This window comes from Wolffia australiana, chromosome 15, assembly GCF_029677425.1.
Source record: "Wolffia australiana isolate 7733 chromosome 15, ASM2967742v1".
In the NCBI taxonomy this organism is placed as follows: Eukaryota; Viridiplantae; Streptophyta; class Magnoliopsida; order Alismatales; family Araceae; genus Wolffia; species Wolffia australiana.
In genome coordinates this window covers 11874257-11891513 of record NC_135849.1, presented here as the reverse complement: position 1 = coordinate 11891513, position 17257 = coordinate 11874257, and the positions used below count along the sequence as shown (strand labels likewise).

General features: G+C 50.5%; 3 protein-coding genes across 5 annotated transcripts; 2 read left to right on the top strand and 1 right to left on the bottom strand.

The window, feature by feature from the left end:
- Window positions 1–741: 741 nt before the first annotated feature.
- Window positions 742–5486, bottom strand: LOC144713023 (uncharacterized). The gene is made up of 5 exons (XM_078587489.1): window positions 2698–5486; window positions 2339–2588; window positions 2177–2243; window positions 1050–1630; window positions 742–873 (listed from the first exon to the last, which is right to left on the bottom strand). The coding sequence occupies exon 1, from the start codon at window positions 5286–5288 to the stop codon at window positions 3903–3905; it is 1386 nt and encodes a 461-aa protein (XP_078443615.1). The 5' UTR covers window positions 5289–5486; the 3' UTR covers window positions 742–873; window positions 1050–1630; window positions 2177–2243; window positions 2339–2588; window positions 2698–3902.
- A 3077-nt stretch (window positions 5487–8563) lies between these two features.
- Window positions 8564–13112, top strand: LOC144713225 (putative LRR receptor-like serine/threonine-protein kinase At2g23950). Of its 3 annotated transcripts, XM_078587753.1 has the most exons (11): window positions 8572–9098; window positions 9186–9318; window positions 9388–9459; window positions 9542–9685; window positions 9751–9822; window positions 9904–9966; window positions 10036–10133; window positions 10200–10331; window positions 10403–10753; window positions 12221–12588; window positions 12823–13112. In XM_078587753.1, the coding sequence occupies exons 1-11, from the start codon at window positions 8945–8947 to the stop codon at window positions 13096–13098; spliced, it is 1863 nt and encodes a 620-aa protein (XP_078443879.1). In that variant the 5' UTR covers window positions 8572–8944; the 3' UTR covers window positions 13099–13112. The 3 variants fall into 3 exon arrangements, with proteins under 3 accessions (XP_078443878.1, XP_078443877.1, XP_078443879.1); XM_078587751.1 differs by having other exon boundaries at window positions 8571–9098; window positions 9904–10133; XM_078587752.1 differs by having other exon boundaries at window positions 8564–9098; window positions 9904–10133; window positions 12221–12954.
- Window positions 13113–13354: 242 nt separating this feature from the next.
- Window positions 13355–15146, top strand: GAE1 (UDP-D-glucuronate 4-epimerase 1). Its single transcript, XM_078587754.1, has one exon. The coding sequence runs from the start codon at window positions 13410–13412 to the stop codon at window positions 14694–14696; it is 1287 nt and encodes a 428-aa protein (XP_078443880.1). The 5' UTR covers window positions 13355–13409; the 3' UTR covers window positions 14697–15146.
- Window positions 15147–17257: the final 2111 nt, after the last annotated feature.

The following is a 17257-nucleotide window of genomic DNA, read 5'->3' as shown; positions in this document are numbered from 1 at the left end:
TAAAACAGTATTTGCACATGTCGTTCATGTGAACCAAAATCACAACAATATTTGCTGCCCTGATAGCGGAGCTACTCGCATAGGGAAGTTGGACCAGAGCATCCTCAATCAGTCGACTCCAGTTGAGATCAACTCCATGTCGGCAACAATCATGGTTTAACTAGATCCTCCATTAGTTCCTCTCTTATTAATTCATCCACACACACATTTCATTCAATTAACATTCTACATCTGCCAAATAATACACAAAATCTATAACATATCAAAAAAATTCCCATGGAGAATAATGTATTTTTTGAACTGGGCCACTGATAGAGGAGGGTGCCAAAGGAATGAGGGGTAATGAGTGTTGTCCAAAGAAATATATTCATGGTTGTATTTTTTGGGATTTATATATATTTTTATACTCGACAATACTATTTCATAAAACCCTCTAACTTTACTATATCATCTAATGTTCAATAAACCTGATGTGTGTGACCCCCTAAGCCCATGTAATAGTTTAGTTAATAACTCCATAATTCTTATAACTCTTTATAAGCTGGGATATATGAACCCAAACAATAGGTGAATTCATCAACATGTAAGGTGCCAAGAACTGACTAATCGAAAGAATAGAGTGAAGAGAGCAGATCGGGAGATCAGATCGTGATGGAAGAATGCAATTTTCCACCGATCAATCAGAGCAAGAACAAATTAAAATACAGATCGAGAAAATTAGAAAAAAGAGGGGAAAACGGATCGGAATTAGAGATTCGGAATTCTTAGAAGAATCAGAAGAAGAGCAGTCCAATTGTCTTCGATCATGCGACTTCTGCGTGCGAGATTTCTTCTTTGGTTGGATGTCCAATCCCTCTTTTACGACTCTGCTGACTGTTTCAAATGGCCAAAGGAATGCATTTGAGTTTGTGGAATAAGAGAAACGTATAATCTAAAGTATTCGTGAAGGGGTGGGGGGTTCCTCTCTTATGTAGAGGAGGAGAGAACCCTACAAGAGAGAGAGAGAGATTTACAGTAGTACCCCTGAAGGGGGGGGGGTATTCACTCACACTCCCCCTCAAGCTGGAGCGTAGATATCAAACATGCCCAGCTTGCGAGAGATGACGTCATAGGAGGTGGTGCTCAGTCCTTTGGTGAAGATGTCCGCCAACTGGTCCGATGATCCCACATGTGGAGTAGTGATGAGTCCCGCGAGCACACGATCACGAATCGCATGACAGTCGATCTCAATGTGCTTCGTCCGCTCATGAAAGGTGGGATTGCTGGCGATGAAGATAGAGGCTTGATTGTCACAGTACATTGGCATAGCCTCCTGCACAGGAAAATCAAGCTCTCGAAGGAGAGAGCGTATCCACAGAAGCTCCGAAGAGGCGTGCGTCATGGCGCGGTACTCGACTTCCGCACTAGATAGGGAGATGACCCGCTGTTTCTGACTCCGCCACGTAACGAGGTTTCCACCAACAAAGTTGCAGAAGCCCGAAGTGGACTTCCGATCCCCCCGATCGCCAGCGAAACCTGCATCCGAGTAGGCCTCCACGCGCAGATGGCCATGGCGCTGGTAGAGTAGCCCCCGGCCCGGGGCATGCTTCAAGTAGGCAAGCACGCGGAGGGCAGCGTGCCAATGTATGTCCTGAGGAGCATGCATGAACTGACTGAGTAGTGCCACTAGATAGGCAATGTCAGGGCGTGTAACAGTGAGGTAAATAAGCTTCCCAACTAAGCGTCGGTAAGGCTCAACATCAGTAAGTAGCGGAGAAGTAGAATCCCAGAAGCACGGTTTGCTGTCGATCGGGGAACTTCGAGGTTTGCACCCTAGTAACCCCGCTTCCTCCAGCATATCAAGGACGTACTTTCGTTGATTCAGGATCAGCTTACCCGGCTGATGTGCAAACTCTATGCCGAGAAAGTACTTGGGCATACCCAAGTCCCGGATGGTCAGGTGCTGATGGAGATAATGTTTTACTTGAGCAAGTCCAACATGATCACTGCCCGTAAGTAAAATATCATCCACGTAGACCGCAAGAATGACCGTGCCAGTGGATCCGTGTCGACGAAACACCGTAGGGTCCACCGTGCATGGGGTGAGGCCCAAGGCAAGTACAAGCTTGCTGAACTTGGCAAACCATGCACGTGGACTTTGCTTGAGGCCGTACAAAGCACACTGTAGATGACATACCTTGCCAGCCGAGCCTGGAGTGATATATCCGGGCGGTTGCTCCATGAACACCCGCTCGGTGAGCTCCCTGTATAAAAAAGCATTAGAAACATCCAACCGATGGAGGGGCCACCCCTGATTTACCGCAATAGAGAGAAGAACTCTGATAGAGTTCAAACGTACCACAGGAGAGAACGTCTCCTTGTAGTCGATGCCGTAGGTCTGGGTGAAGCCGCGTGCCACGAGACGGGCCTTGTATCGATCAACCGTGCCATCGGCGTGATACTTCACCGTGAATATCCATCTGCAGGTGACGATATTCGTATTGCGCGGACGAGGAACAAGTATCCAAGTCTGACGCTCGGTGAGGGCCGCATATTCCGCATCCATAGCTGCCTTCCAGTGGGGACTACGCAGGGCCTCCACATGGGTCCTCGGTATCGACTCGGATGTGAGGGAGAGGGCGAAGGCACGATAGGTGGGGTGAAGACGGTCATAGTGTACGTAGGTAGATATAGGGTGAAGGGTACAAGAGCGAGTACCTTTCCGTAGAGCAATGGGGAGATGTAGATTTGTCGGTGCCGATGCAAGGGGCGCCAAACTTGCGGACGAGGGCGAGGACCCGCCTGGTGGCTCGACGGAGTCCGGCTCCTGGGTAAGTGCTGATGGAGCGGGCAGTCCCAAGCGAGGAGGAGAAATGGAGGAGGGTGACTCAAGTATTACGTCCAAGAGAGGCGGAGGAGCAACGGAAGAAGGAGACGAGGGTGTCAGAGTAGACGAAGTAGGTGGAGAGGTGGACACAGACGGAGTGGTGGTGAAGTAGCGAGTGGTCTCAAAGAAGGTTACGTCGGCCGATACAAGGTATCTGCGCTGATCAGGAAGGTATACACGACAACCTTCTGAGTACGAGAGTAGCCAACGAAGACGCCTTTGAGGGAGCGAGGAGCTAGTTTGGACAAATTTGGGGAGTGGTCATGGACAAAGGCCACGCACCCAAACGTCCGAGGAGGCAGTGTAAATAGCTCACGATCAGGGTGTAGGCGGCGGAGAGGGACTTCACCACCCAGAGGAGAGGAAGGTAAGCGGTTAAGCAGATAGGCAGAGGTGAGGAGGGCATCCGACCAGAGATAGTGTGGGACGCCCATCTCGATGAGTAGGGTGCGGGTCATATCCAGAAGATGACGGTGTTTCTGCACGGTGACACCGTTCTGCTGGGAGGTGTAGGGGCAAGTGGTCTGGTGGATAATGCCACGGGAGGAGCAAAGATCCCGGAGGGCGGACTGAACAAACTCCAAGGCATTATCCGTGCGAAGAATTTTGGGGGTAGAGGAGTATTGAGTGGAGATCTCTTGGAGGAACTGACGAACAGAGGACAGAACGTCAGTGCAGTCGTGGAGAAGGTACACCCATGAGAGGCGAGAAAAATCATCGACGAAGACGATGTAGTAGCGAAAGTGGGAAGGGGAGGAGACACGAGACGGTCCCCACATATCACAATGTACGAGATCAAACGGTTTCGTACACGGAATAGAGTCACAACGGGAATAAGTAGAACGAAAATGCTTGCCTAACTGGCAAGACTCACAATCAAAAGGAGATAGTGTTAGCCACGGAAGGGCCTGTCGAAGTTTGGTAATACTTGGATGGCCCAAACGACGATGCCATTGTAGAGAAGTGTCCGACTGGAAGACAACAAAATCCAGTCGGAGGGAGATCAGGGACAAGTTCGTAGATACCCCGGCCGGTCTCACGTCCCAAACCAATCCTCTTTCCCGTCCGCAAGTCCTGAAATGTACAATGGTAAGGAAAAAAAAGGTACAGAGCAAAACAGGGATTTTGTGATAGCGGAGATGGAAAGGAGGTTAACGGGAAAATTGGGTACGTAGAGAACATCCGAAAGGGGAAGGGAGGGGGTCGGTAGGGAACGGCCTTTGCCTCTAACGGGACAAACACGACCGTCCGCAATGGTGACCGTCTCAGGGTGAGGAAGGCTGGAAATTTGAGAGAGGAGAGAGGAGGTACCTGACATGTGTGCAGAGGCTCCCGAGTCGATAATCCAGGGACCCGAAGAAGATGCAAGTAGAGCGGTACCTGAAGTGGAGGTCGACGCAAGGTGAGAAGTATGGGAGCCCGAGGTACTCGAGGTATCCGTCGGAGCGCGAGTGGCAAGCATGCGGGCTAATTCCTCCCGGGAGATAGTGAGGAGGTCCGAGGCCGAGGCGGAGTCCGTCGTGCTAGAGTGGGCAACCTGGTCTGGCTTACCAAACTTCTGCCAGCATTTGTCGGAGCGATGGCCAAACTTCTGGCAATGAACGCAGGGGGGGTAGAGTTTGCCATCGCGCTCGCGTCCCTTTTTCCGACCGCGTCCACCGTTATCAGAGCCGCGCCCGCGAGGGCGGGTCTCCGAGGAAAGGGCGGTGGAGTCGATCAAGAGGGGAGTGGGGACGGGCCCCAGAGAGCTAACCCGCAGAGCGGTGGAGAAGGCCTCACCCAACGTCGGGAGAGTGATCGAGCTCAGAATAGGGCCCCGAATCTGAGCACCGAGGGTGGGGTCGATGCCTGCCAGAAATAGTCCAACTGCTGTCTCCTTGCGATAGCGACGCTGCACGGTGAGATCTGGCGTGTAGGGCTTATAGATCTCAAGCTGGTTGAGGAGAGAGCGCAGTGTGGCATAGAACTCCTGAAGAGAGCGAGTACCCTGGCGGGCGCGAAACATCCCTTCAACGATCTCCACCGTCCGACCAATGTTGGAGCGATACCCGTACATACGGGCCCATTCGTCCCAAATGGGCTTGGACGGAGAGAGGAGCTGCATCGGCTTGGCGATGGTCGGAATAGCCATCTTCAGAAGCCAGGAGGTGACCGCCTGATCTTGAGTGATCCAGGTGGCAAACCGGGGACCCTCTAGAGAGGGCGGGTCGTCGGTGAGAAAGGAGAGCCGACCATGGATCTCAAGGAACCGACGGAACCCGGCGTACCACGTGACATAGTTAGTGCCATCAAGTAGGGTCGTCGGGCCCTGGAGTCCTGTGATAAAAGTGTGGGAAGGGATCGGGAGATCCAAAGATGTACCCGGATACGGAATCAGTGGCGGAAGCGAGGAGGAGGCCGACGATCCCTCGCGACGCTCCATGACAGCAAGTAAGTGAGGAGGGGAGCGTCGACGCGACTATAGCCCGGTACTGGATGCAGGGCGGCGGCCGGATGCAGGGCGGCGTCCGGATAGGGTCGGGCGGCCAGATTAGGTCGGCCAGATTAGGTCGGCCGGATGCAGGTCGGGCGGCCGGATGCAGGGCGGCGGCCGGAACAGTGAAGGGCGACCGACGACCAGATGCAGAGGAGGCGGCGCCGGCGGACGCAGGCGGCGGCGGAGATCTGGCGGCCGGGCGGCAGCTGGATCTGAAGCGGCGCGATCAGCGCGATGCGGCGGCGGCGGCCAACGGTCGAGATGCGGCGGCCGGGCGAAGCGGCGCGGCGGATGCAGGCGGCGAAAGCAGCGGCGGCGGGATGCGGCGGCGGCTGGGCTGAATCTGCGGCGGAAGCAGCGGCGGCCGGCGGCGAGCGGCGGCGATCAGCGCGTCTGAGGCGGCCAACCGGTCGGGATGCGAGTGGCCGACGGCGGCGGGAGGATGCGGCGGCGAAGCGGCGGCGGCTGGATGCGGCGGCGGAATGCAGGCGGCCGACGGATGGTGGCGCGGCGCGGCTGGTGCAGCGGCGCGGCGGCCTGGAGGTCGAGCGGCCGGCCGGCGCGGCGCGGCGGCAGGCGGGCGCGGCAGCGCGAGAGGGCGCAGCGGCGATCACCGGCAAGCGAGGGGAGGAGAGGAGGTGGTGGTGCTCCACCACCTAGGTCAAGAAACGACCTAGAGGCTTTGATAACATGTGGAATAAGAGAAACGTATAATCTAAAGTATTCGTGAAGGGATGGGGGGTTCCTCTCTTATGTAGAGGAGGAGAGAACCCTACAAGAGAGAGAGAGAGATTTACAGTAATACCCCTGAAGGGGGGGGGGTATTCACTCACAGAGTTTATATTACTCTATATACCCTCCTTCGAAGCGCAATGTTCTCAGTAGTGAGAAGGGTATTTTGGACATTTCATGATTCCAACTCTCTAATCTCTGAAGTTCACCTTCAAAGTTTGAGTATCCCCAGATGGGTCTGATATTTTTGTGAATACCCTTCATATTACAGGGTTTATGGGTGGGAAGACAAATATGTAAGAAAGGCGTGTGGAGTCTTTTTTGGGTGCTTCAAAGTTTGAATCAACGGGTCAACAAATCTCAACTAGGAAAATGCGACCCACATGTTCTGGATGCGTTGACCTTAGGGTTTCCAAATGGAGACTGAGAGTGCGAAAGAGACAGAGATTAGACAGGGATTTGTTTAGAAGATTAAGATTAACGAAAAACAATTAAAAGTCTTGGAGAGAGAGAGGAGGATTTACTAGGAATTTTAGAATGAAAAACAAGTAAAGCTGTCTTCAGGGTTTAAGGGGTCATACCTTTTTAAATTTTTTGTAATATTCTTTTCCCGTGACAGACATTCTTGTCTTTTTTAGTAGCTCTTTTCATAGAAAGACTAATCCTCATGGTCCCTACCTCATGGATTGGTCCCACCTCCTGAAAATGTGCCGCCCCATTACTTCGCACTCATCTACAAATACTTTATATATATATATATTTCTTCACATTTCCGTCATCCATGAATGTCATCAGTCATCCTCGTCATCCATTCCATCATTTCCCTCATCAGTCATCAGCCATTACTCCGGACTACGATGGATGACGACTTTCGGATGAACTCTCCCAGTAGTTTCCTATGATGTCATCAAAGGTTAATCTGTGGTAGACATTGCCGGGTCAAATGTTAATTTGGTCTACCTCAAGGTCAACTTTTGGTTGGGTCAAACCCAGGTAGACAAGGAGGCTGATAAAACCCAAGAAGATTAACAGGGAAATGATAGAGTTAGAAACGCCTCCTGCTCGGTTCCCTCTTTGCAGACTCCAATCCGGGAAGACGTAACACCGTGGCGGAGACCCACATCTCTGAGGCTCGAATGCCCCTGGCGGAGAGAGAGAGATCTGAAAGAGAGAGACAGAGAGCTCTGAAGAAAGAGAGAGAGAGCTCTGAGAAAGAGAGAGCTGAGTGAGAGAGAAAGAGCTCTGAGTTAGAGAGAGCTGAGAGAGAGCGAGCTCTGAGAAAGAGAGAGCTGAGAGCGAGAGAGAGAGATCTGAGAAAGAGAGAGCTGAGAGCGAGAGAGAGAGCTCTGAGAAAGAGAGAGCTGAGAGAGAGAGAGAGCTCTGAGAAAGAGAGAGCTGAGAGCGAGAGATAGAGCTCTGAGAAAGAGAGAGCTGAGAGCGAGAGAGAGAGCTCTGAGAAAGAGAGAGCTGAGAGAGAGAGAGAGCTCTGAGAAAGAGAGAGCTGAGAGAGAGAGAGAGCTCTGAGAAAGAGAGAGCTGAGAGAGAGAGAGAGAACACTATTGCATGTGTCACAACTATCGTTTCCTAGTTGCGTTCATGTTCTGCGTCTGCTCCTACATTCCCTTCTATTCTCCATCGGAGAAAGAGTGCGCGAGAGTGAGGGGGAGAGAGATTGTGTGTGCGAGAGAGAGTGAGAGAAAGAGTGAATGAGAGAGAAGGCGAGAGAGTGAGAGAAAGAGTGAATGAGAGAGAAGGTGAGAGAGTGAGAGAAAGTGTGCATGAGAGTAAAAGAAAGAATGAGTGAGAGAGAAGGAGCGAGAGTGAGAGCGTGTGTGTGCAGAGAGAGAGAAAGAGTGAGTGAGAGAGGAGCGAGAGTGAGATAGTGTGTGCAGAGAGAGAAAGAGAGATAGAGTGAACGTCACTGAGAGAGAGAATGGGAGGGAGAGAGAAAGTGAGTGAGACAGAGTGAGTTTTGAGGGAGAGTAAGAGTGGGAGTGAGTTTTGAGGCAGAGAGAGAGAGAGAGACTGAGTCTGAGAGAGTAAGAGTGGGAGTGAGTGAGGGTGAGAGAGAGAGAAAGGGACTGAGTATGAGAGTAAGAGTGAGACTGTCAGTAGAGAGAGCGAGAGAGATGAACGCAGAGTGTGTGAGAGAGAATGAGTGGGAGTGAGCGAGGGAGCGAGAAAGAGACTGTGTATGAGAGAGAGAGATGAATGCTAGAGAGGGATAAGGTGGTGCAGGGGATTCGAGCCGCTCTGAAACTCGACCAGCGGCGGCCACCATGCTTTTCTTTTCTTTTCTTTTCTTTCGACCCTTTTGCTTTACGGAGGACCAGTATAAAAAGCCGAACTCGCTTTATCTTTGATTTTCCTTTCTTTCCCTTTCACTCATCCCTGCCCTCGCTCTTTTTTCTTCTCTCTCTTCTGCTTTTTCCTCTTTCTTCCCATCTCTCGGCCTTCCCTTGCATAGTTCCATAGCATGAACGTCGCATGAGGCAGACTAGGCGAGGCTATCCCTCCTCTCTTTCTCTCTCTAAACTTACGCTTTCCCTCGTCCCATCCTTAGAGCCCCTGTTCAGGGGGATGACTGTCGGATGCCGCGATGGGGTTGAATCCCTCTCTCTCTATCTCTGTCTCTGTCTCTCTCTCTCTGGGTATCGCGGATCACTGTCTCTAGGGGGAAGCCACCAGAGTACGGTTCTCCTACTTGGGCTCTACCTCATTCTCTCTCTAGAATTCTGAGCCCTTCGCTGACACAAACACCAGAGCTGATTTCAAATTCCGGGCTCTGTACCTCTCTGCACCGGCCGAGATCGCCCCGGCAAATAGAGATTCCTGGTTCATAATCAGCCCGCTGTTCTTAACCACGGGCGATGCATGTTTCTCTCTCCTCACGCATAAATGGAGTCTCAACCTCTCTCTTGAGAAGTCTGCTCATGGCTCCGCGCGTGGCGCGCTTCTTCACCCTTCTCGTCTTCTTCCTCGTCTCCGGAAACTCCTCCGCCTTCGAGCCACTGAACCACGAAGGTCCGTCTTCTGCGTTTTCTTTCTCTCTCTACTATCGCTGCCTTCTCATCTCTCTCTCTCTACTCTCTCTCTCTACTCTCTCTCTAGTGGTGGCTCTGATAGAGATAAAGGGCGCTTTGAGAGACCCAGATGGAGTTCTCAAGAACTGGGACAAGGACTCGGCGGATCCATGCAGTTGGGCGATGGTTACCTGCTCTTCGGAGAACCGAGTCATTGTTCTGTGAGTTTCTCTCTCTTATCTTCTTCGCCTTCCTCTTTCTCTCTCCTCATTCCTGGGGAACTTTCGCAGAGGCGCACCAAGCCAGAACCTTTCGGGCTCGCTGGCCGGCGCCATAGCCAACCTCACGTACCTTCAGCAAGTGTGAGATAAACCACTTCTCTGTAATCTCTCCCTCTCTCTCGCACTCTATCTCTCTCGTTATCTCTCTTCTTCTTCTTCTCAGGTTGCTTCAGAAGAACAATATAAGCGGAGCGATACCCATGGAGCTTGGGATGCTGAGGAAGCTCAACACGCTCGATCTCTCGAGCAACGCCTTCTCCGGCGCCGTTCCCGAGTCCCTCGGCCATCTCACCTCTCTCCACTACTTGTTAGTATTATCTAATCCCGTCTTCTCTAAGTTTTATTCTCTTTTTTTTAATCTCTCCCGCGCAGAAGGCTCAACAACAACAGCCTCTCGGGTCCTTTCCCTCCGTCCTTGGCGAGAATCCCTCAGCTCTCTTTCCTGTAAGATAACTCTCTCTCTCTGTGTCTCTATCTCTAACTCTCTCTCTCTCTCTGATCTGGTTCGTCTCTCTCCGTCTTCAGGGACGTGTCCTTTAACAATCTGTCCGGGCCTGTTCCGCCATTACCGGCCACGAGGACCTTCAAGTCAGACAAGACTCTGTCTTCTTCGTCTTCTTCTTCTTCTCTCAAAGTCCGTTGTTTTTCCTCGCGTAGCATGCAGGGAAATCCGTTGATCTGCGGGGGGGACGCCGAGGGAGAGTGCTCGAAGACGGAAGTGGGATCTCCGCCGTCGCCGTCGCCGCTGCTTCAGAGTACGTACGGCAGTGATTTCCCCACGTCTGCGCGTGGCCTTCTTTGAAGGAGCTTCAGGTTCGCAGGGAAGACGAAGACCAGGAAAGTAGCCGTTGCGGTGGCGACCACGCTCAGCTCAGCCTTGGCGCTGGCCCTCTTCTTCTGCCTTCTTCTCTGGCGCAGAAACCAGCGTCGGCAGTGCATCCTCGGCGTCAGCGGTGAGTGTCTGAGTTCTTTTTGAAGCCAACGGTTCGTTTTTTGAAGTGAGCGGGCCATGGCTGGTTAGCAGAGAAGGAGGAGGGAGGAGCGATGGCGGGGGAGATGGGCAATCTGCGGCAGTTCAGTCTGAGGGAGTTGCAGGCGGCGACGGAGAACTTCAGCGCGCGTAACGTGCTGGGGAAGGGGGGGTTCGGAAATGTGTACAAGGGGCGGCTCGGTGATGGGACCGCGGTGGCGGTGAAGCGGCTCAAGGACGTGGGCGGGCCGGCCGGGGAGGCGCAGTTTCGAACCGAGCTGGAGATGATCAGCCTCGCCGTGCACCGAAACCTGCTCAGGCTCGTGGGCTTCTGCGTCTCGCCCGGCGAGCGCCTCCTCGTCTACCCGTTTATGCCCAACGGCAGCGTCGCCGCCCGCCTCAGGGGTAGGTACCCTGCAGACGCTCCCTTGTTTATTTCTCCGTCGTTCTTCTCCATCGTGATCATCGTCGTCGACATATTTCTCTATTGTGATCAGTGTTGCCATTTTTCTTCATCATCTCATCATCGTCATTTTGGTCAATCGATATCATCATCATCATCATCGATGTCATTATTCCTCGTAATCATCAGCCTTGGTCTTCCTCTTCATCATCGTCAGTCTTATTGTTCTTTATGAATTTCATCATCGGTCTTTTTGTTCTTCATCATCATTATCATATGATTTATTATTTTTCTCTTTCATCATCATCATCATCAGTCTTATTCTTCACCATCGTCATCATTATCATCAGACTTATTATTCTTCTCGTTCATCATCATCATCAGTCTTATTCTTCGTCATCGTCAGTCTTACTCTTCATCATCATCATCATCAGTCTTATTCTTCACCATCATCATCATCGTCATTAGACTTATTATTCTTCTCTTTCACCATCATCATCATCAGTCTTATTCTTCACCATCATCATCATCATTATCATCAGACTTATTATTCATCTTTTTCATCATCATGAGTCTTATTCTTCACCATCATCATCAGTCTTATTCTTCATCATCATCATGAGTCTTATTCTTCACCATCATCATCATTATCATCATGAGTCTTATTCTTCACCACCATCATCATCATCATCATCATCATTGTCATCAGCCTTGTTCTTCATCATCATCAGTCTTATCGATCATCATCAACATCATCAGTCTCGTTCTCCTTCATCTTCACCATCAGTCTTGTTCATCTTCATCTTCATCTTCATTATCAGTCTTGTTCATTGTCATCTTCATCATCAGTCTTGTTCTTCATCATCATCATCATCGTGAATCTTGTTCTTTTCTTTCATCATCATCATCGTCATTCTTGTTCTTCATCATCATCATCATCGTCATTCTTGTTCTTCATCATCATCATCATCGTGAATCTTGTTCTTTTTCTTCATCATCATCAGTCTTGTTCTTCTTCACCATCATTATCAGTCTTTTTCCTTTTTTTTTCTTCATCATCAGTATTGTGCTTCATCATCATCCTCATCACCAATCTTGTTCGTATTCATCAATCATCATCAATCTTGCTCTTCTTCTTTGTCATCATCATCATCTCCTTATTCATCATCATCTCCATCATCAATATCATCTTCTTCTTTTGAGTATGCAACATCATCTTAATCATCATCATCAGTCTTGTTCATATTCTTTGTAATCATCATCAAATCTCGTTCTTCGTCCTTGTCATCATCATCAGTCTTGTTCATTTTTTTTTTTTGGAACAAATCATCAGTCTTGCTCATCTTCATCTGCACCATCCTCTTCTTCTCAATTATCATAGTCATCATCATCATCATCATCATCGGCATGGGCAGCATCATGATCTTCATCACCCTTTCCAGAAGAATTAAACGGGGATGGGGTTTCAGGGAAGCCGGCGCTGGACTGGACCAGGAGAAAGAAGATAGCAGCGGGGGCGGCGCGGGGGTTGCTGTACCTCCACGAGCAGTGCGATCCGAAGATCATACACAGGGACGTGAAGGCCGCCAACATACTGCTCAACGAGGCGTGGGAGGCGGTCGTCGGCGACTTCGGCCTGGCCAAGCTTCTCGACCACGACGACTCCCACGTCACCACCGCCGTCCGGGGCACCGTCGGCCACATCGCGCCCGAGTACCTCTCCACCGGCCAGTCCTCCGACAAGACCGACGTCTTCGGCTTCGGCGTCCTCCTCCTCGAGCTCGTCTCCGGCCGCACCGCCCTCGACTTCCCCGCCTCCCCCACCATGCTCGACTGGGTCCGCCATCTTCCCCAATTCATCCACAATTCATCCCCAATTCACCCAATTCATTCATCCCCAATTCATCCAAAATTCATCCCCAATTCACCCAATTCATTCATCCCCAATTCACCCCTAATTCATCCCCAATTCATCCCCAATTCATCCCCAAGTCATCCCCATTTCATCCCCAATTCATCCCCAAGTCATCCCCAATTCATCCCCAATTCATCATCAGGACGTTGATTTCAGGCGAGGAAGGCGTACCAGGAGAGGAAGATGGAGCTGCTGGTGGACAAGAACTTGAAGAGCGGGTACGATCGGGCGGAGGCGGCGGAGATGGTGGCGGTGGCGCTTCTCTGCACCAGCTACGCGCCGGCGAGCCGCCCGAAGATGTCCGAGGTGGTGAGAATGCTCGACGGCGACGGCCTAGCCGACAAGTGGGCCGCCGCCAACGCAGCCCCGCCGCCGCTCCCCCGGCGGCGCTCCATCGACGCCACCGAGATGGAGCTCTCCGGCCCCCGATAACCCCCCATCCCAAATTCCCAATAACAAACGATTTATTCCCTCTAATAAATCCCCTTGACCGAGCCCCACCGTCAAGCCACGAGGCCGTTGACCGCGACAGTGGACTTTCCCCGGCCCATTGTTAATTTTAGTCAGTCCACCGCGTTCCGATGGACCGCCGGCACGCTTTACCGAGGCGGAAAGATTAAATAAAGGCCAGCCGTCGACGCGGTCGCGGCGGGACGCGTTTACACCGCCGGCTATAAAAATAGGAAAGAGGGAGAGAGAGAGAGAGAGTTGCAGGAGGAGGAAGAAGAAGGGAAGGGGGGAAGATGAGGGACTTGGAGGACGACCCGTTTCCGTCAACGCCGGGGAAGGTGAAGATCGAGAGAGCGTACGCCGTCAACCGGCAGTTCAACAGATGCTTCGCGTCGACGAGCACGCTCTTCTTGTGGGCGCTGTTCCTGGTGGCGCTCACGGCCTCGTACCTTAGCTTCCAGTCCTTCGTGGACACGAGTTCCCGCTACCTGACCGCCTCCTGGGGGGGCCTCCAGTGGGAGAAGCAGGTCCGGACCTCGGCCCAGGTCGACCGCGCCGGCGGGCTCTCCGTCCTGGTCACCGGCGCGGCCGGGTTCGTCGGCTCCCACGTCTCCGTCCACCTCAAGAAGCGCGGCGACGGCGTCGTCGGCCTGGACAACTTCAACTCCTACTACGACCCCTCCCTGAAGAAGGCCCGCAAGGCGCGGCTCGCCAACCAGGGCATCTTCGTCGTGGAGGGCGACGTGGCCGACTCCCGCCTCCTCGCCAAGCTCTTCGACGTCGTCGCCTTCACCCACGTCATGCACCTGGCGGCTCAGGCCGGGGTCCGGTACGCGATCGAGAACCCCTCCTCGTACGTGCACAGCAACATCGCGGCCCTGGTGGCGCTCCTCGAGGCCTGCAAGGCGGCCGCGCCGCAGCCGGCCGTGGTCTGGGCCTCGTCCAGCTCCGTCTACGGGCTCAACGAGAAGGTGCCCTTCTCGGAGAAGGACCGGACGGACCGGCCCGCGAGCCTCTACGCGGCGACGAAGAAGGCCGGCGAGGAGATCACCCACGTGTACAACCACATCTACGGGCTGTCCATAACGGGGCTGCGGTTCTTCACCGTGTACGGGCCCTGGGGGCGCCCCGACATGGCCTACTTCTCCTTCACCAGGAACATCCTCCAGGGGAAGCCCATCACCGTGTACCGCGGCAAGGACCGGGCCGACCTCGCCCGGGACTTCACCTACATCGACGACATCGTCAAGGGCTGCGTGGCCGCGCTGGACACCGCCGGGCGGAGCACCGGCGCGGCGGGGAAGAAGAAGGGGGCCGCGCCGTACCGGATCTACAATTTGGGGAATACTCAGCCGGTGACCGTGCCGGCGCTGGTCTCTATTCTGGAGAAGCACCTCCGGCTCAAGGCCAAGAAGAATCTGGTCGAGATGCCCGGCAACGGCGACGTGCCCTTCACCCACGCCAACATCTCCAGCGCGCGCCGCGACCTCGGCTACAAGCCCTCCACCGACCTCCACACCGGCCTCAAGAAGTTCGTCCGCTGGTACGTCTCCTACTACGGCTACCAGAGAGACGTCTAGCCCGCCCTCTCTCTATCTTCTTTTTCTTCTTTCTTCTTTCTTTCTTGTTGCTCGCTGACTGAGAACTTGATGGAGAAATAATCGGGGAGGCCGCCGGCGGCGGTGGCGCCGCCGTGGACGGCGTAAGGAGGTGGCGGCGCCGTCGCTTGCCAGGTGGTGGGTGGCGAGAGGGGGCGGAGGGAGAGTCGCGCTGTTAGGTCGTACGTCGACGTGTAAATTATTGAAGGGTCTTTTTGGGATTTCGCAATCTGTCGGCGTCACGTGGAGGGGTCTGGTGGCCAGCTCATACCGCTCGGGCACGTCGTTTTGCGCGCGATGGCGACGTCTCACCACGCGCCACGTGGAGGAACCTTCTAGAACCGTTGGTCGTCTTCGCACGTGTAAAGAAATATTTTTTTGGTTGGGGAGTAAAATCCTCTATAATGAACTTTTTAGTTATCTACTGCGAAAGTTTTGTTTTGTTCTATATGATTGGGGGATAATAACTCATTAATCTCCATTTTATTTTTTGTAATCCCTTCCGAATGAATCCCTCTTAGTGGCCCATTTTTTTACATGTCGTTAGACATTAGTCCTGCTAAATAGAGATTAAAAAAGTCCAACTGGGAATTTTATACTTTTGGGGGTCACAAAGGGTTGCCTCTGTGATGAACTCACTTTAGTTGGATAGTATGAATATTGTTGGGGATCAATTTCATGCGAGCAAACATTATATCGCTTTGAATAGGGGGAGGAATGGCCTATTCTTGGGGAGCTTAGGCATTGAGAATAGGGTATTACTCAATTAGAAAGTAGAGAGATGCAGAGAAGAAGATATTGTAAGAGAGAGAACATGATATTACAAAAACCTGTAGGAATTTAAACATAATAATTTCATCGATTTTTCGGTGGAAATGGATGTAAATTTATATACTGTAGGGTTATATAAGGTAGGAAGGGAATGCTTTGGATAAATATTAAATGATAAACAGGATAGGATAGTCTGGTATATGTATGTAAATAATAGCATCAAAAGATGGGGATGATTTCTATTGATTTCAATTCTAAGTAAAGAGTAGATCCTTAGAGACCATAAGAGAATAGAATTGAGACAAGGGAGGTATGAGAGATGAGAGAATATTAAGAGAATATACGTCCTCACTTCATTCACCCTGATCCTCAAAAGAAGATCCAGAATCAGAAGTGCAATGAGATAAGTAGGAGAATACTTAATATAGAGTTTTTAAACAATAATGGTCGGTGAAGATTTGGGTATTTAGAGGAAAATAATGAATAGATGATCCATCTAATGTTTTGGCTATTCTTCTCTTTGACGATAGAATTTTATAATTAGCTAACGTCCTTCTTGAATTTAGACACAGTCTAGTACGTTTCACCCTAGCTAAGGCGATTTAGGAGAACACAAATCAAGATCAATGAAGAAAAAAAATTAAGAATCAAATAAAATGCCAGGATAAAAGTTGATCCACAGAGAGCTCCCCTTTCAGTACAGACTTTGGTCTAGCATTCGAGAATGAAAAAAAGAGAGAAAAATAGGAATTTATACCGAGGGTCAACAATTCCACTTTTTCCCTAGGTTTCCTTAATTTTGTGTAGTTTTGGGGCTTTCCTCATCGATCCATCCATACAGATGGAAAGATAATACAATGAAGAATTAGCCCTCAAAATTTGAGCTCAATCCAAAGGTTGGATATTCAGATATCAATGTTTAAATATGGAGCAACCTAAGGCATTCCACACCAGTCTAAGAAATTTTTTGACGCTGGTCTAAGAAATATTGGGATATATGCCCCTCTGCTTCTCAATCACTTTCATTATAACTCCTATTTCACCTAAAAAATTGTGAAAAGTGCTCTATTCTTCCAAAACAAGTTAAAATATCAGAGACTTCAATGAAATTGGATATTTACGCCTGCAAAACTACTAAGAGCAGTTTTAAGGCCCTTTTCTCATGTTCTCCATTCAATAATTTCAAAAAAAAATCCCTAAAAATCTGTAAAAATAAGGAGTATATATTAAGGACATTATTTCATTTCTACTATGATAACATCCGATTATAATCATTTAGTGCAAATAAAAATGCAACTTGTATGAAATTAATACTGTAAATTACATGTTACCAATTCTGTTCCTCTATATTTCATCCATAACTGTAATTCACCGCTTAATCCATTTATTTATATATATTAGTTGTCGCACATAACTGTGTCATTATCATCCTCCGCATCTTAAAATATTCTTATTTTCTAAATATGTCCTCCCATCCCCTTAATGACCAGATAAAAGGCATTTTAAACCCAAACTTCCATTCATTGTGAATACAACCCTTGCTCATCACTAAGTAGTCTAATTCTTTTAAGAGTCAAGGTTTCTACAAAAAAAATGATTTACTCAAATAAAAATGACTATTAATTACCCCAAATTTGAGTTCATCAGAAACCCAATATGGGCAGCTCAATGATATGTTTTTTGTAGAAAAGAAAATACAAAAATTTGGATTGCTTAAAAACCCTTTGAAACGATGTTTAAAATACTTAAAAACAAAATTTTACAATATTTAT